At 27.1% G+C, this 14,037-nt stretch overlaps 1 protein-coding gene across 2 annotated transcripts; it reads left to right on the forward strand.

Moving 5' to 3' along the window:
* The first annotated feature begins 3,916 nt into the window (after positions 1-3,916).
* On the forward strand, positions 3,917-9,771 carry LOC113874094 (proteasome subunit beta type-5). 2 transcript variants are annotated; one of them, XM_027512304.1, is made up of 8 exons: positions 3,917-4,058; positions 4,187-4,317; positions 4,532-4,661; positions 4,800-4,906; positions 8,412-8,546; positions 8,628-8,731; positions 8,809-8,909; positions 9,333-9,771. In XM_027512304.1, exons 2-8 carry the CDS (start codon positions 4,204-4,206, stop codon positions 9,458-9,460), a joined length of 819 nt encoding a protein of 272 aa, XP_027368105.1. In that variant the 5' UTR covers positions 3,917-4,058; positions 4,187-4,203; the 3' UTR covers positions 9,461-9,771. The 2 variants fall into 2 exon arrangements, with proteins under 2 accessions (XP_027368105.1, XP_027368114.1); XM_027512313.1 differs by having other exon boundaries at positions 4,007-4,062; positions 9,333-9,749.
* Positions 9,772-14,037: the final 4,266 nt, after the last annotated feature.

The following is a 14,037-nucleotide window of genomic DNA, read 5'->3' on the forward strand; positions in this document are numbered from 1 at the left end:
CTTTGGTAATAACTAAGCTTAATAATAATAATTTAAATAAAACTCCAAAAGGTTTAATAACTAGGATCATTGAACAGAATAAAATATCAAACCCTAAAGAAACTTAATAATGAGTGTAGTCTAGTCACTAACTTAAAATATAATAAATTACTTAATCTATTTATATTTATCTTTTACCTTATGTTATATGTAAAATTGACTATGACTATTTATTATTATATATATTTATAACAAAATTTATAATTATTAAACTTTTGAATGTTTAAAGTTACTTATAATATTCATAACTGCAACTACCTATTACTTTATATATTTATATCAAATTTTATTATTATAAATATTTAAAATGATATGTTTGGATAAAACAAGCTTTGATAATGTCTGAAACGAAAATAACATATTGACTATGAATTATATTTAATAATTACTAATTAAAATTAATTATAATATTTTACATAACTCAAGAATTAAAATTATCATTAATTTATAATTATTATCTTTAAATTGTATTTAAAGAAATTTTATTAGAATTAATTTTATACGGATAGTTATACAATTTTTACAAAAGACAATAATAAATTTTTTATGAGTGACATTTAATAAAAGTTATTTAAATTTATTAAATATTAAAAATCAAATTCATTATGAAATATTAAAAAAAGAAAGAAATATTAATTAAATTACATAAAAAAATTTGTAAAAATCGAATGAAAGTCTCAAGTGATATATATATATATTTTTTGCTAATTTGTTTTGAGTGATATTAATAAAAATTATTTAAATTTATTAAATATTAAAAAAATTCATTGTAAAATATTAAGAAAAGAAAAGTATTAATTAAATTACATAAAAAAATTTCATAAAAATCAAATGAAGTTCTCAATTGATCATACTTTTATTTTATTTTTTGCTAATAACTCAAGTGATATGTTAATGAAAAATTAAATTGTATCTTATATTCAAATTTAAATGTATTGATTAAAATTATTGTTTTATATTATATATTATTATATTATTATTTTATATTCTAAATTATTAAATTATATTTATGATAAAAAAATAAGTAAATTATAATGCAAATAATTTTTTTTATTATACACAACTTTTAAAAATTTTCTAAATTTTTTTTATTATCTTACTTTATTTTACAATCATGTCAATGTTAAGAGTTATTTATCTAATTAAGTACATATATTATTAATATTAATATTTTCTATTTTTTTAAATTTATATTTATATTTTTTATTTTAATTTATTGAATAAACATAAAACTGCGTTATTTATAAGTGACATGTATTAAATTTTATTTTTAACTGATTAAATTATATTAAATTCATCAATATTTCTTTAATGAAATCAATCTATAATAGTATAAATTTATATTATCTAAAATTATATTATAGAGTTAACATATCATATATGTCATTTTAAAATCTATAAATAAAAATATTTTAAAAATAATTATAAAAAATAATAAAATCTCATATTATAAATATACTTCTTAAAAAAATTTTAAACATACTAACAATAAATAAAATGTAATTAATAAAATATAATATTGTTAAATTTTGATTATCTTTATAGTACTCATAAAATATTTTTTATAATTAAAATTTATAAATCAATTTATCTAAAAATTACTACACCTACTTGTTACTATATATATTTACAACAAAATTTATACTTGCTAAACTTTAAAATATTCAAAGTTACATATAATATTGATAATACAAATAATGACCAATATGGAGAATTATACATGTTAAAATAGAACAACAAATTAATCATTAATTTTGTATTTAATAAAAATTTATTAAAAATTTTAAAATATTTAAAGTCACGTATAATTCTGGTAACACATTATCAAAATGGATGTTAGTGTATAAATTACATTTAATAAAAAATTATTGAATGTTATATTTACTATATATATATATATATATATATATATATATTATTTGTTTTAACAGTAAATCAGAGCTCTTTATTTTTTTAATATTTTTTTCACATTTTAAATATTTTCTTATAATTATGAAAAAATCTACAATAAAATAAAGACATGAATTAATTTTTAAAATATTTTTTTTCAATATTTTTATATTAATATTTCAAATCATATTTATTTATTAACATTTTATATTCTAATTATGCAAACTTTTTTGAGATTAAAATTAAATTTTGAATGCTTTTAATTTTTTTTTAGAATATTTAATTATGTAATTGACTTACAATTCATTCTTCAGTTATAAACTAAATTATGCCTAAAATATAAAGTCAGATAAATATATGTTTTTGTATTGATATAATTATTTATGATATGATATTATTAAAATTAATACTAATTTAAAAGTTAAAAATATTTTAAATTAGAATTATTAATCATTAATATACATTTACTTATTATAAGTTAAATTTAAATATTTTGTTTTAATAATTTTATATATAATTCATGTAATTTATTTCAATTCTTAAAAAATAAAAATTCAACTTCATTTAAATGGATCTTATTGAATATAATAAAAAAACTCATTGTTTATTAAAAAATATTTTTTTGTTATATTTCTACTCATTGATATATATATATATATATATATATATATATATATTTATGTATTTTTATTTTAAAATATCAACAATAATAATATAATAAATTTATATTATTTATATTTAAAAATAATTAAAATTTTTATTATTTATTTTCATTTTCATATTCTCTTTAATTTATTTTTAGAAATTTTATTTTTTATATTTATATCAACTAAAAGAATAACAATTTTTATTATTGAAGAGAATGAAAAATATATAAAACATACAAGAAAATTATGTATAAAAATGTATTTATCATATTTTTTAATATAATTATATTTAATGTTATTTAATATAATAAAATTTTATTATTATATATTTTTATATTTAAATTAAAATTTTTTATTTATTTTAAAATAAATTAGTTTAATTAAAAAATATAAATAAATTTGTATAACACACAATTATATTTACTAATATATAATTAAATTGTTATTATTAAGATTTAAAATATTTAAAGTCATTAAGTTTAATTATTATATTTATTTTTATATAATTCATTTTAAAAAATAATCAATTTTTTTTTATTTTTCTGTTACATTAAAAATAGTTATTATTTAAATTATATTTATTTTTAAATTAAATTAAAAAATATATATAAATATATTTGTACAAATCCATGCCTTGCACGGGTATATTTACTAGTTAAAACATAAAATTTTACCTTAAAAAAATAAAAATAAAGATTAAATTAACATAAATTAAATTTAACCTAATATTCATAATATTTAATTAGAATACATAAATTAAAGTTTGGATTTTTTTTTTCTACATTCTTAAATTATATATATATTACATTCTCGAGTGTTTCAAAAATTATCTTTATCATATTATATATAATTTGTTAGACTTTTTTTCATGGACCTTCAAATTTTTATAAGAGATCACCTATTTATTTATTTATTTTGGTAGTTCTCATTAGCACCTTAGTACAAATGAAAGAAAAAAAAGACTTTGTTCTATAAGTAAGAAGAAAAAAAAAAGTGGCAACCAAATATATCATAGGTGTACTTAAATCTATTTTGCATGGAGTTTTATATTCAAACATTGATGTGTGCAAAATTTGTTAAGATTAATCAACAATTTCAAACTCTAAACGAAAAATTAGTTATAAATCCTTTGAGTTTGGACACACTTAATTTCTACCTTTGAATTTTTTTTTTTTTATTGGCGTGCACTTTAAACCTAGCATGGAAACCATGCAACTAAAGTATATTTTGATACAGAGCATGGAAATACTATATTAGATATTTTAATTAGCTTTTTTTTTTTAGCAATTTAATTTGATGTGTTTTTATTATAAATGGGTCACTGTACTTAGAAATTGTACATTGTGGGCCGATCTGGCCCAAATGGAGTCCTGCCTTTTTCTCCAAGCCAACCTATGCTGAAAGGCAGTTCCTTTTTCTACTTTCCTCTCATTGCTTCAAACCCAACCACTGAGATCTCACACTGCAACTTCTTCTCCCAGAGTCCGTGCGCCATGTTCTTAATTCTCGATTGTTTTTTAATTTTAAATTTCTCCCCGTTTTTATTTATCTAATTATATATTTTAGGGTTAAAAGAAATGATAATGTCGTTTCCTTTTGTTTTCATTTAGGTCACTAATCTTCAACAATGAAGCTTGATACCAGTGGTCTCGAATCGTTTCCTTCACTGATTGCACCTCGAAATGACGTCGTTGGAGACCTCTCCGCTGCCCCATCCTTCGACCTTCCAAATTCCAATGATGTGAGTACTTGTTTGTGTCTTCGCCTGAACTTTTGAATTTTGTACGATTCCGAAACTGTATGTGCAAAAATCAGAAGAAATAAAAGTTGGGGTTGAAATTTGTTTCTGAAATTGTGGGGTAATGAAAATAAAGCGCTATGGTATAGTTTATTATAGAGAAAGGTTGGAGCTTGATGGTTTTATCTGAAGTATCTGTCTGTGTTTGGGGTGCTAGTTCGATGGATTCGTGAAAGAAGCTATTCAGATGGTGAAGCCTGCGAAGGGTACCACGACACTTGCTTTTATATTTAAGGAGGGTGTCATGGTAGCTGCTGATTCTCGAGCTAGCATGGGAGGATATATATGTGAGTGTTAATTTCATCGTTACAACTCTTTGGTTCTTTGGCAAAAAGCATTTTTTTTTGTGTTACTTGCTGCTAATAGATAATGAGTTTTGTCAATTTACGGCTGTAATTGATCTTATGAGTATTTGCTATCTCCAGCATCACAGTCTGTGAAGAAAATTATTGAAATCAATCCATATATGCTTGGGACAATGGCTGGTGGTGCTGCTGATTGCCAGTTTTGGCACAGAAATTTAGGGATCAAGGTAATTTATGTGAACTTTTATTGTGCATGTTTACTTTTGTCTGTCTTGTTATCTTTTAGCTGTGTCTTCCGCTGAAGTGCCTGCTGCGCTAGAGTCTTCCCTAACTTGCCATTCGTTGGTTATTTCATTGCAATTATTGTTATTGTTGTCGTGTTGTCATATTAGCTGTTAGCAAGCTGAACTTGATCTCCTTTTTGAAGGATATTTAGACTCATTGCCTGGGAATTATTTGTCCTTAGGCTGCATAGGCTGTGTTTTGGAAGCAAGTAAGGAGTGAAAGAAAGTTGATGGAATGGAAATGGGACTATGGGATGGGAGGGTGGTCTGCTCTGCTCTCTTGTTGGGAATGCCATGTAAATGGTGGGAATCAAAATGACAAGACATTTTTTATGTACTGCTTGGGAACAGTGAAAATGGATGGGAAGAAAATTCTGATATAGAAATTTCAGACATAACCATTTATTTAAGATGAATTTGTTTAGAAGGATAGTTATATAATTTAGGATATCCTAAACTCTCAGCTCCAATTTGCTGAGTTTTTTTTCCCATGTATGAAATGTGGAGAGATTAGTTTATAGGGTGCAACTGTGAAAGTTCAAATCTTTTTTCAATTTTGATTCCTTCCATATTCTACTCAGTTGCCCGTGTGTGGTGTAATATAGCTTTCACATCTAATTTTCATTAAGCAGTCAATAAATTGTATTCCTTCAAGCTAGATTGAATTAAACTTTGTTCTAATTTATAATGCATGTGTGTAAGTAGCATGTTTAAATATTTTTTGCAAACCTCAAAGGAAGCTGCTGTTTTTTACTCTTATATTAATGCATGCACATTGATGTTGATGCATTCATTACTTTTCTTTAGATAACATCTGGACTAGATAGAGCAGTACCAGGAAAATACTTCATTCGCTTTGGTTTTGGTTTTTTGATTGGTTTATTATGAAAATAATTGGCTTCATGTTGATAATGACATCCACTCCACTTTTGGTTGAACTGATATTCAATTCAGATTGACCCCTTTGCATATCTAAATGTTATATCGTTTGTAGACAATATTTTATTCTGTCTTCCTTTTTTATTTATAATACTAATTTCGATGCATATTTAATGATATAATTATAGACTTCCTTCTGGATCAATTACTTGACTTGTAGAACTTCCTGTACGCATAATTCCTTATGGGTTTTAGATCATTGATTTTTAATCCATGATGTTCATAAAATGATAGTTATCAATAATGCACGATAGAGGTGGTGCAGGACAGAGCGACCTTTGGCTACCACAAATCTGGCATAGCAGAGCATTTTTGCTGGCACGGCCATCACAGCTGTATTTGTGGCCCAAAACGCGGCCCTTTGAGGCGCAACCATAGGGAAAGACACCGACTTTCCTTTTGTACCCTCAAAACAAAGGAATTTTAGAGTTTTTTAAGGGTAAAAAAGACTTCTAATATTTTAGAAATAAGCTGATTTTTCCTTTTTGCCCTGAAGATGACTTAGTCTCGAGATATTTAAGGGTAAAATAGTCTTCTCAATTTTCAGACCTAACCTCACTTTTCTGCAAAATTTTTTTCTTCCTTTCTCTCTTTGGCACCCCTTCCTCTCATCTCTATTGCTGTTCAGCTTTGCAACTAGAGACACATAACAAAACCCAACTTTTTCTCCACCTTTTTTCTTCTCTCCTTCTCAGTTCAATGCTCCCTCCTTTCATCTCTGTCTCTGTTCCATGATAGTCAAAATCACAATTTAGCACGTAAGACTCTGCAATTTTACGATACGCTATGAGTGAAGCGATCCCAATCCTGGACTATGGCTCATTCTGGTGGGATTGCACAATCTTCTTTGTGAAATTGTCCGATCTTGGGCAAGTTGATTTCAGACCCATTTTTTCAAAAAGCCCGTTTGAACCCATTTGACCTACCCATTTTATTTTGACCTGACTTATACAACCCGAGTGTTTAGGATTTTTTCGAACACTTTTCTTCAATCTCACCTCTCTGCAACTTGCAATTGGCATTTCTCTTCATTGTCAGCACTCTGTGAGTCCGTTCTAGTCATTCTCTACCCTTTTGTCCTTCAAATGGTCTCTTTCTTCATCATTTTTGGACATGACCATGACTTGGGGGTTATTGAATATGGGTTGGTTCAGTGTGTTGCTTCCTCTACCTTTGTTTCAATATTTCTGCTCTTCCTCTCCCTCTTTATAAAAGATGGTTATTACGATCAAAACCTGAATGATTTGTTAGAATAGGGAATAGAGATGTTGGACGGTTCGTCTATTTTCTTTTGCATTAGTACTACTTTGAGTTTTATGTGTAATTGACTTGAAAACTTATTGTCTTTAATATTTAAGTTGTGATTGTCTTGTTTGAATTTAAGACTATTTTTTTCTTATTTATCTTATTTTTGGTTTTTGATGCATATATATATATATATATATATATATATATATAGGGATTGAATCTTCTCACACTAGTATAAGTTTAAAAATTCTTACACTCGGTATGAGTCTTTCATTTAACTTATACTAGTGTAAGAAGATCTTTCTCCATATATATATATGTGTGTGTGTGTGTTTAATTATAGTTTTATATGTTAGGTAAGATTTTACAATTTATGGTACGATCCTACAATTTATGTATTTTTCTCTCGCATTTGATCCTAGGTAGGATTTCGATTTTGACTACCTTGCTCTGATTTGTTTTGCAACAATCTCCAATCTAGTTAAGTCACTCATCTTCGATGACTTGGCTGGCAAAATCCACTTCCTTTTCTCTCTCTATTCTATGATTCTATATGGTCTTGCCTTTGTTATATTCTTTCGGAAAATTCACTTTTTTTCTTCTCTTTATGTCTTTTGTTGATAATTATTCATATGCTATTTATGCATATTTTTTAGCATTATATACATAATTATATGCATATGAATATATTTTATATTCATATAAAAAACTTTAAAATAGCAGTTATCCCGTAATGCGCTTTCTTTCTATAGCATTTTGAGAGTTGTCTGCTACGTGCTGCTATTCACATTAACAACTATGCATATATCCATAGAGACCCAACTTATGGGAGGAAAATCAATGATATTACTGAATATCAACTGAAAAAATAGAAGAGCAATACAGAAGGCAATACCTCCTTCTCACCCAGATAAGTATCTAGAGCCTATGATTCTTTCAAGAATGATTCTCTGTCCTCTCTCATCTCCTCACCTAATAACCATCTCCTACATGTCCATAAGCCATTTCTGTACAAGTAACTTGCCAAGCCTTTCCTTCTGGTATAATCCTTTCAGATTATGGACACTTGGTTTGGGTCATTAATCAGCTGGTCAACACTACATCCACTAACATAACCATGCCTAACATAGATCTAAATGTCTTGTTCGTATGAACTTCAAAGAATTTTCTATCTTCTGACTTGTTTTCCAAGATATATTTTTCTTCCCTTTTATGCTTATATTATAAATGGGTTCTCTGATCTTGTCCATATTATTTGTAGTGTCGCTTGCACGAATTGGCAAATAAAAGGAGAATTTCAGTAACAGGAGCCTCTAAGCTGCTTGCCAATATTTTATACTCTTACCGTGGAATGGGGCTATCTGTTGGTACCATGATTGCTGGATGGGATGAGACGGTAATTCACATGTCAAATTACTATATAAGTTTTGCTCAGCTAATCCTATTGTTTCTTATAACAGTTAATTTTTTTTTTTAGGGTCCTGGTCTATACTATGTTGATAGTGAAGGAGGAAGACTTAAAGGCACTAGATTCTCTGTTGGATCTGGTTCACCATATGCTTATGGTGTATTGGACAGCGGGTTAGTGAAATGTTCTATTTAACCGTTGCCTATAACTCTTTTGCCAAAACTTATCAACACTATCCTTGTTATACTAGGTACCGATATGACATGTCAGTTGAGGAAGCTGCTGAACTAGCTAGGCGTTCAATTTATCATGCAACATTTCGTGATGGAGCTAGCGGTGGAGTTGCTAGCGGTACTCTTTCTTCCCCATTGACGTAGCTACAGCTACATGCCTACATAGTGACTTCTATATCTGTTTATGACATTTATTTGGCATCCTCTCACTCACCAGGAATAAAATAGTATTTAGACACAGACATGCATGGTAGCATAATTGGTATGTCTCATGAGGTACACATTCACTTGTGCTGGAGTACAAATGTTCATGCTGACCTAAAATTATGTGCATTTTACCATTTCCAGTTAAATAAATAATTGAAGGTAATTCATGGTTTCAAACTGGGTAGGATGGAATGTTAATATAGGAAATTATTGTCATTATCACTGATTAGAAGAGTATTTTTCAGCAGCTACTTAGATGCATAATTTATAACTATAAATTTGAAAGGCACAAAATCGATCTGTTTCACTAACTTGGGGATTTATATGATTTTAGTTTACTATGTGGGACCAAATGGATGGAAAAAGTTGTCTGGTGATGATGTTGGGGAACTTCATTACCATTATTACCCAGTTACTCCAAGCACAGTGGAGCAAGAAATGGTTGAGGCAACTGGAGCTTGATGAAGCAACTCATGGACTTGTTTTTCTAAGTTTCCTTTGCTTGCTTGCTTTGAATCAATCACATGAAACTGATTATTTTATATTTGAAAACTGACATTAGTTTGATGTATACAAGTACTGTCCTATCTTGATGTGTTTTGAGGTCAGGTCAAAGTTACCATGAAAAATGAAGGATAGAGGCATGTGTAATGTGGAGTAGTTTTAACGGGAAAAGCACGTTAGACGTCTATTTGTTGATGTAAACCATGATGCGAAATATGGTTTTCTGGCAATGCATGGGTAATTTAGTCTCAATCAATTTAGTATTTGACATCATAAAATTCTGCTTTAAAAACGAATTTATTTTAGTTTTTTTTTTCATACAAAGATGATAATAAAAATTGAAGAAAAAGCTAAAATAAATTATATTTACAAAATCAATAAATAAATTGTAGATTTAATAAAGTTACGGAGTAAAATGACTAATGTTTACGATTTTAAGGATCATGTTTGATTTCGGTCTCAATCTTTTATTGTGCAATTTTGGTTGTTCTACTTATTCATTTATTTGAGATTCGTCTCCGATCTTCTAATTGCATAATTTTAGTTCCTATATTTTATTTTAATTTTGTAGTTATTAGCCTATTATTTAAATATTAATAGAGTCGTAAGTTGTTTAATCATATTCATGTTCATTTTGTTCTTAATAATGTTGATGTATTTATGTTAATGAGTTTATATGTTTACGTTAAAAGAAGAAAACCGTTGTTAATAATGTTAATGTACTTATGTTAATTATGTTAATGAGTTTGTTTTTATGTTCAAAGAAAAAAGATTAGCAAAATTTACTGGAAAGTTAGAAGTAATACAAAGAGTTAAGAGTATAAGTATTTAACCACCTAGTCCAATAGTGTGATAACTTAACCTGTGGTGTAAAGTTAATCAAACAAATAGACACATAAGTATAATTGACATATTTTATTGCTATATTAAAATTTGAATGATAAGTCAATAGATGTAAAATTAAAAAAATAAATAAGAAATCAAAATTGTGTAGCTGCCAAACTAGTGGGACTAACATCGTGCAATTAGCAGTTAGAAGATTATAATCAAACAATTATAAATAAACCTAAAAGTTTACTGATACAATAATTTATCTTTAGTCACATTGAGAGCATTGTCGAACTTGGTAATAGAATCGGGACTAGAAAATTGCGATCATATAGGCGATGAGTGCGAAATGAATTGTTAAGGGCTCTTTTATTACTTGGAATTATGCTAATGGAAGTCTTAATTTGTTCAACCAAGGATGATCTTTTAGTAAATTATTACGCTAGAAAACTCAGCATAAATTGCATGTAAAATGAAGTTTTACCAAATTGATTTTGATATATTATGGCTGTATAAATATCGTCTGATGATGTGTTCTTACATCTTTTAATGATATTGGCATTTTGTAAGTTATTAAACTTATTTAATAATGCAACAATATCATTGAAATTTCATTTAACTTGACGCAAATGTTCGTGTATGTACAAGGGTAAGAGGTTGACATTTATTTAGTCAGATAAACCGAGAAATGATGGATAAATATTTTTTAAACATATAAATATAACTTTTGTAATTATATATATGAAAAAAAAATCCTCTCACACTAGTATAAATATAAAAATTTACACTCTAAACTTTTTATTTAATTTAACAGTCAGTGAAGTAATAAATTATAACTCATTATATGTAAGTTAAAAAAAAAACTTAAATCAAGTGTAAATTTAAAAAAATTTATATTAATTTAAACCTTTCATTTGACTTATATCTAACATGTTATAATTTATTATTTTATATGTAAGTAAAATAAAAGACTCAGATCAATATAAAAAATTATGTATATATATATATATAAAAGAAGTAATATAATATTAGGCATTATCCACACTTTACGCGCTAATACTCTGTCTGCATTGTAACAAAAACTCGGTAGGGGTGAGTGGACGGGTACTAATAATGTAGTCAAAGAATACGTTGAAACAAAAAATAAAAATAAAAGTCTTAGATAAACCGTCGGTGTCCGTATCTCACGGAAAACCAGATAATTTAGTCATGTACTCATTGTTTAGCAGACAGCCATCGTATTTTAATAAATAGAACCTTAAATTACACACGTTTCATGTGACTACTCCTCTTCTTTCTTTCTTATTTCAAAATCTCATTGAAAGAAAGAGACACTCCTTTAAATACGGTCACCATTATCCTTGCATTTTTTCTTTCTTTCTTTCAGCATATCGTCCTTGAAAAGGGAAAGAGGTGAATATGTGTCCGTTAAAGTAGCAGTATTGTTTTACATAAAAGTGATTTATATTACAAGTAACTTCCCAAATTGATATCGGAGATCGTAGGCTAAATTGGTCCTCAACTTTGTTAGACTCATGACACTTTAATTCAATTAACAATTATTAATTTTTGTTATAATGGTTGGCTAAATTAATAATCTTTATAACAACCAACTTCTTTGTCAGCGTCACCTGCTGCTCCAGCTATTTGTTGCCTTCACTAACATCCAATTCAACAAAGAAGCAGCATGCGGCAGAGGCAAGGTTGCTCCCACCATATAACCTCTTTCTTTTGCAAACCAAAACTCCTAGTAACAAATTTTATGGGGAATAATCTCTGGTGACAATAATAAATGTTACGATAATAATGGTGGTAGTGAATATGTAAATCTGAGTTTAACGATGATTTACTAGGTCGAGATACCCTCAAACTCTGCTGCCACTGTAACCTCATCTCGCCACAGGTTGATCTACAAGCAAGCTTATAGGAGAACGTATAGAAGACAACGAAAGGACGTAGAAAAGACAGTGATGACAAATAGCTAAAGTTGCAATTGTAAGTTTGGTGACAATGACAAATAGGAATGTCATGAGCGTGTGGAGAGAAGAGAATGTTAGAGATACAAAAATCAGGCACATTAGTCAAGTGTGAAACAACGTTGTCTTAATATCTCTAAGTGTTTTTTAATGATAAAAATTAATACTTTTTATACAAAAAACTTTTAATTAGCCTAAAATATCAGACTTAACAAAATCAAGGCTAATATGTTCATTTAAAAAGATTAAGAACCAATCTACCATCAGAGCATATGACCGTTACTAGGATGACTTTGCTTGTATTCACTAACCATAAGATTTGAATCAATAACTGTCATTTTGTATGTTTGGAAACATGAATTCATACGCATACTAAACATGTTAATAATAACATGCAATTAGCTAAATTATTTAAGACTTTTTTAACTAAAAATAAATGTTTAAACAAAATCATAAAGAAGTATATTAGATAATAAAATAAATAATTAAGATATATGAATCAAATTATTATAGATACTAATTTTTAAAAAAATTAAAGGCACCGTGTTATTCACTTAAATAACCTAACATTGGGAAATGAAATAAAGTTAGGTGAATGTGGTGAGAGATTTCATATTCTAACTAATGTTAGGTGTTCGTAAATAAATGTATCAATTAAAAAATAATAATAAAATTTTAAATTAAGTTCTCAAATTATCGTCTCACAATGATTATTTTTAAGTACCAAAAAAGTTTTGATTTAATTGTTTGAATTTAAGAGATACATTGAAAAATAAATGAACTAATTAATCAAGTTAAAAACAGCAAGGAAATACATTTTTTATTACTAATTAGAAGAGAACTTAGGGCTTAAGGATTCACCATTAAGCATTTTTATGTTTTCTTTTAACTTAATTCTGATTCTCATCTCTTTATGATTGTCAATTACTTATATAAACTTTATTAACATCTAATGGTTATGCACTGTTAACCATTTTTTAATCAAATTATTACCTTCAATGATCATGTAAAGTAAAAAAATAAAAAAGCATGAAATGCCTATGAGCTTATTAATTAAATGACGATTGAAAGAAAAAAGTTAAATTTGGTCTACCTAATCCTTACTTATATTGTTTTATTCTGAGTCCATTAACTACATTTAATACGATCGTTTACTATATAATTAATTATAATATGCTAGAAGTGGTCAATTCCTGACATCAAGCATTTTCGAAAGTGTGAGTAAAAATTAGGATGTCACTCATCGTTACCCTTAAGGCCTTAAGAGTTGGGGTCTGACAATGTCGCTCACAAGTTTTTCTTTTAATGACAAATCTAATCTATTTTCTAATTTCAAATACATAGATTTTAAAAAAATGTCTTCATTTAGTTGTATCAGTTGACAAGTACAACCATAAATAATATTAAGTACAACCGTGCATCAAATCGAAGCATGGACATGTTGGTCAATATGCACAATTGTGCTTTGTTTCTCAACATGAGCGTGCTAGTTGGTCGAGGTTTGAACATGTTTTATCCAGATTAACATAATTTTTTTAAATTTAATTTGAAAAAGTCTATCAGTCTGTTGCATCGTGAGACATATTCAACTACAACAAATAACAAGTTAATTAGTGTAAAAACTTATTCAAATCAAAAATAAATAGTATAAATATGTTCAAAAAGTGCGTTAAAATACAAACTTATCACTGGATATAAGTATCCAAGATTGAAATGGTAAACCAAGGCATC

The sequence above is a fragment of the Abrus precatorius genome, unplaced genomic scaffold (genome assembly GCF_003935025.1).
Source record: "Abrus precatorius isolate BTA unplaced genomic scaffold, Abrus_2018 Scaffold10, whole genome shotgun sequence".
NCBI lineage: Eukaryota > Viridiplantae > Streptophyta > Magnoliopsida > Fabales > Fabaceae > Abrus > Abrus precatorius.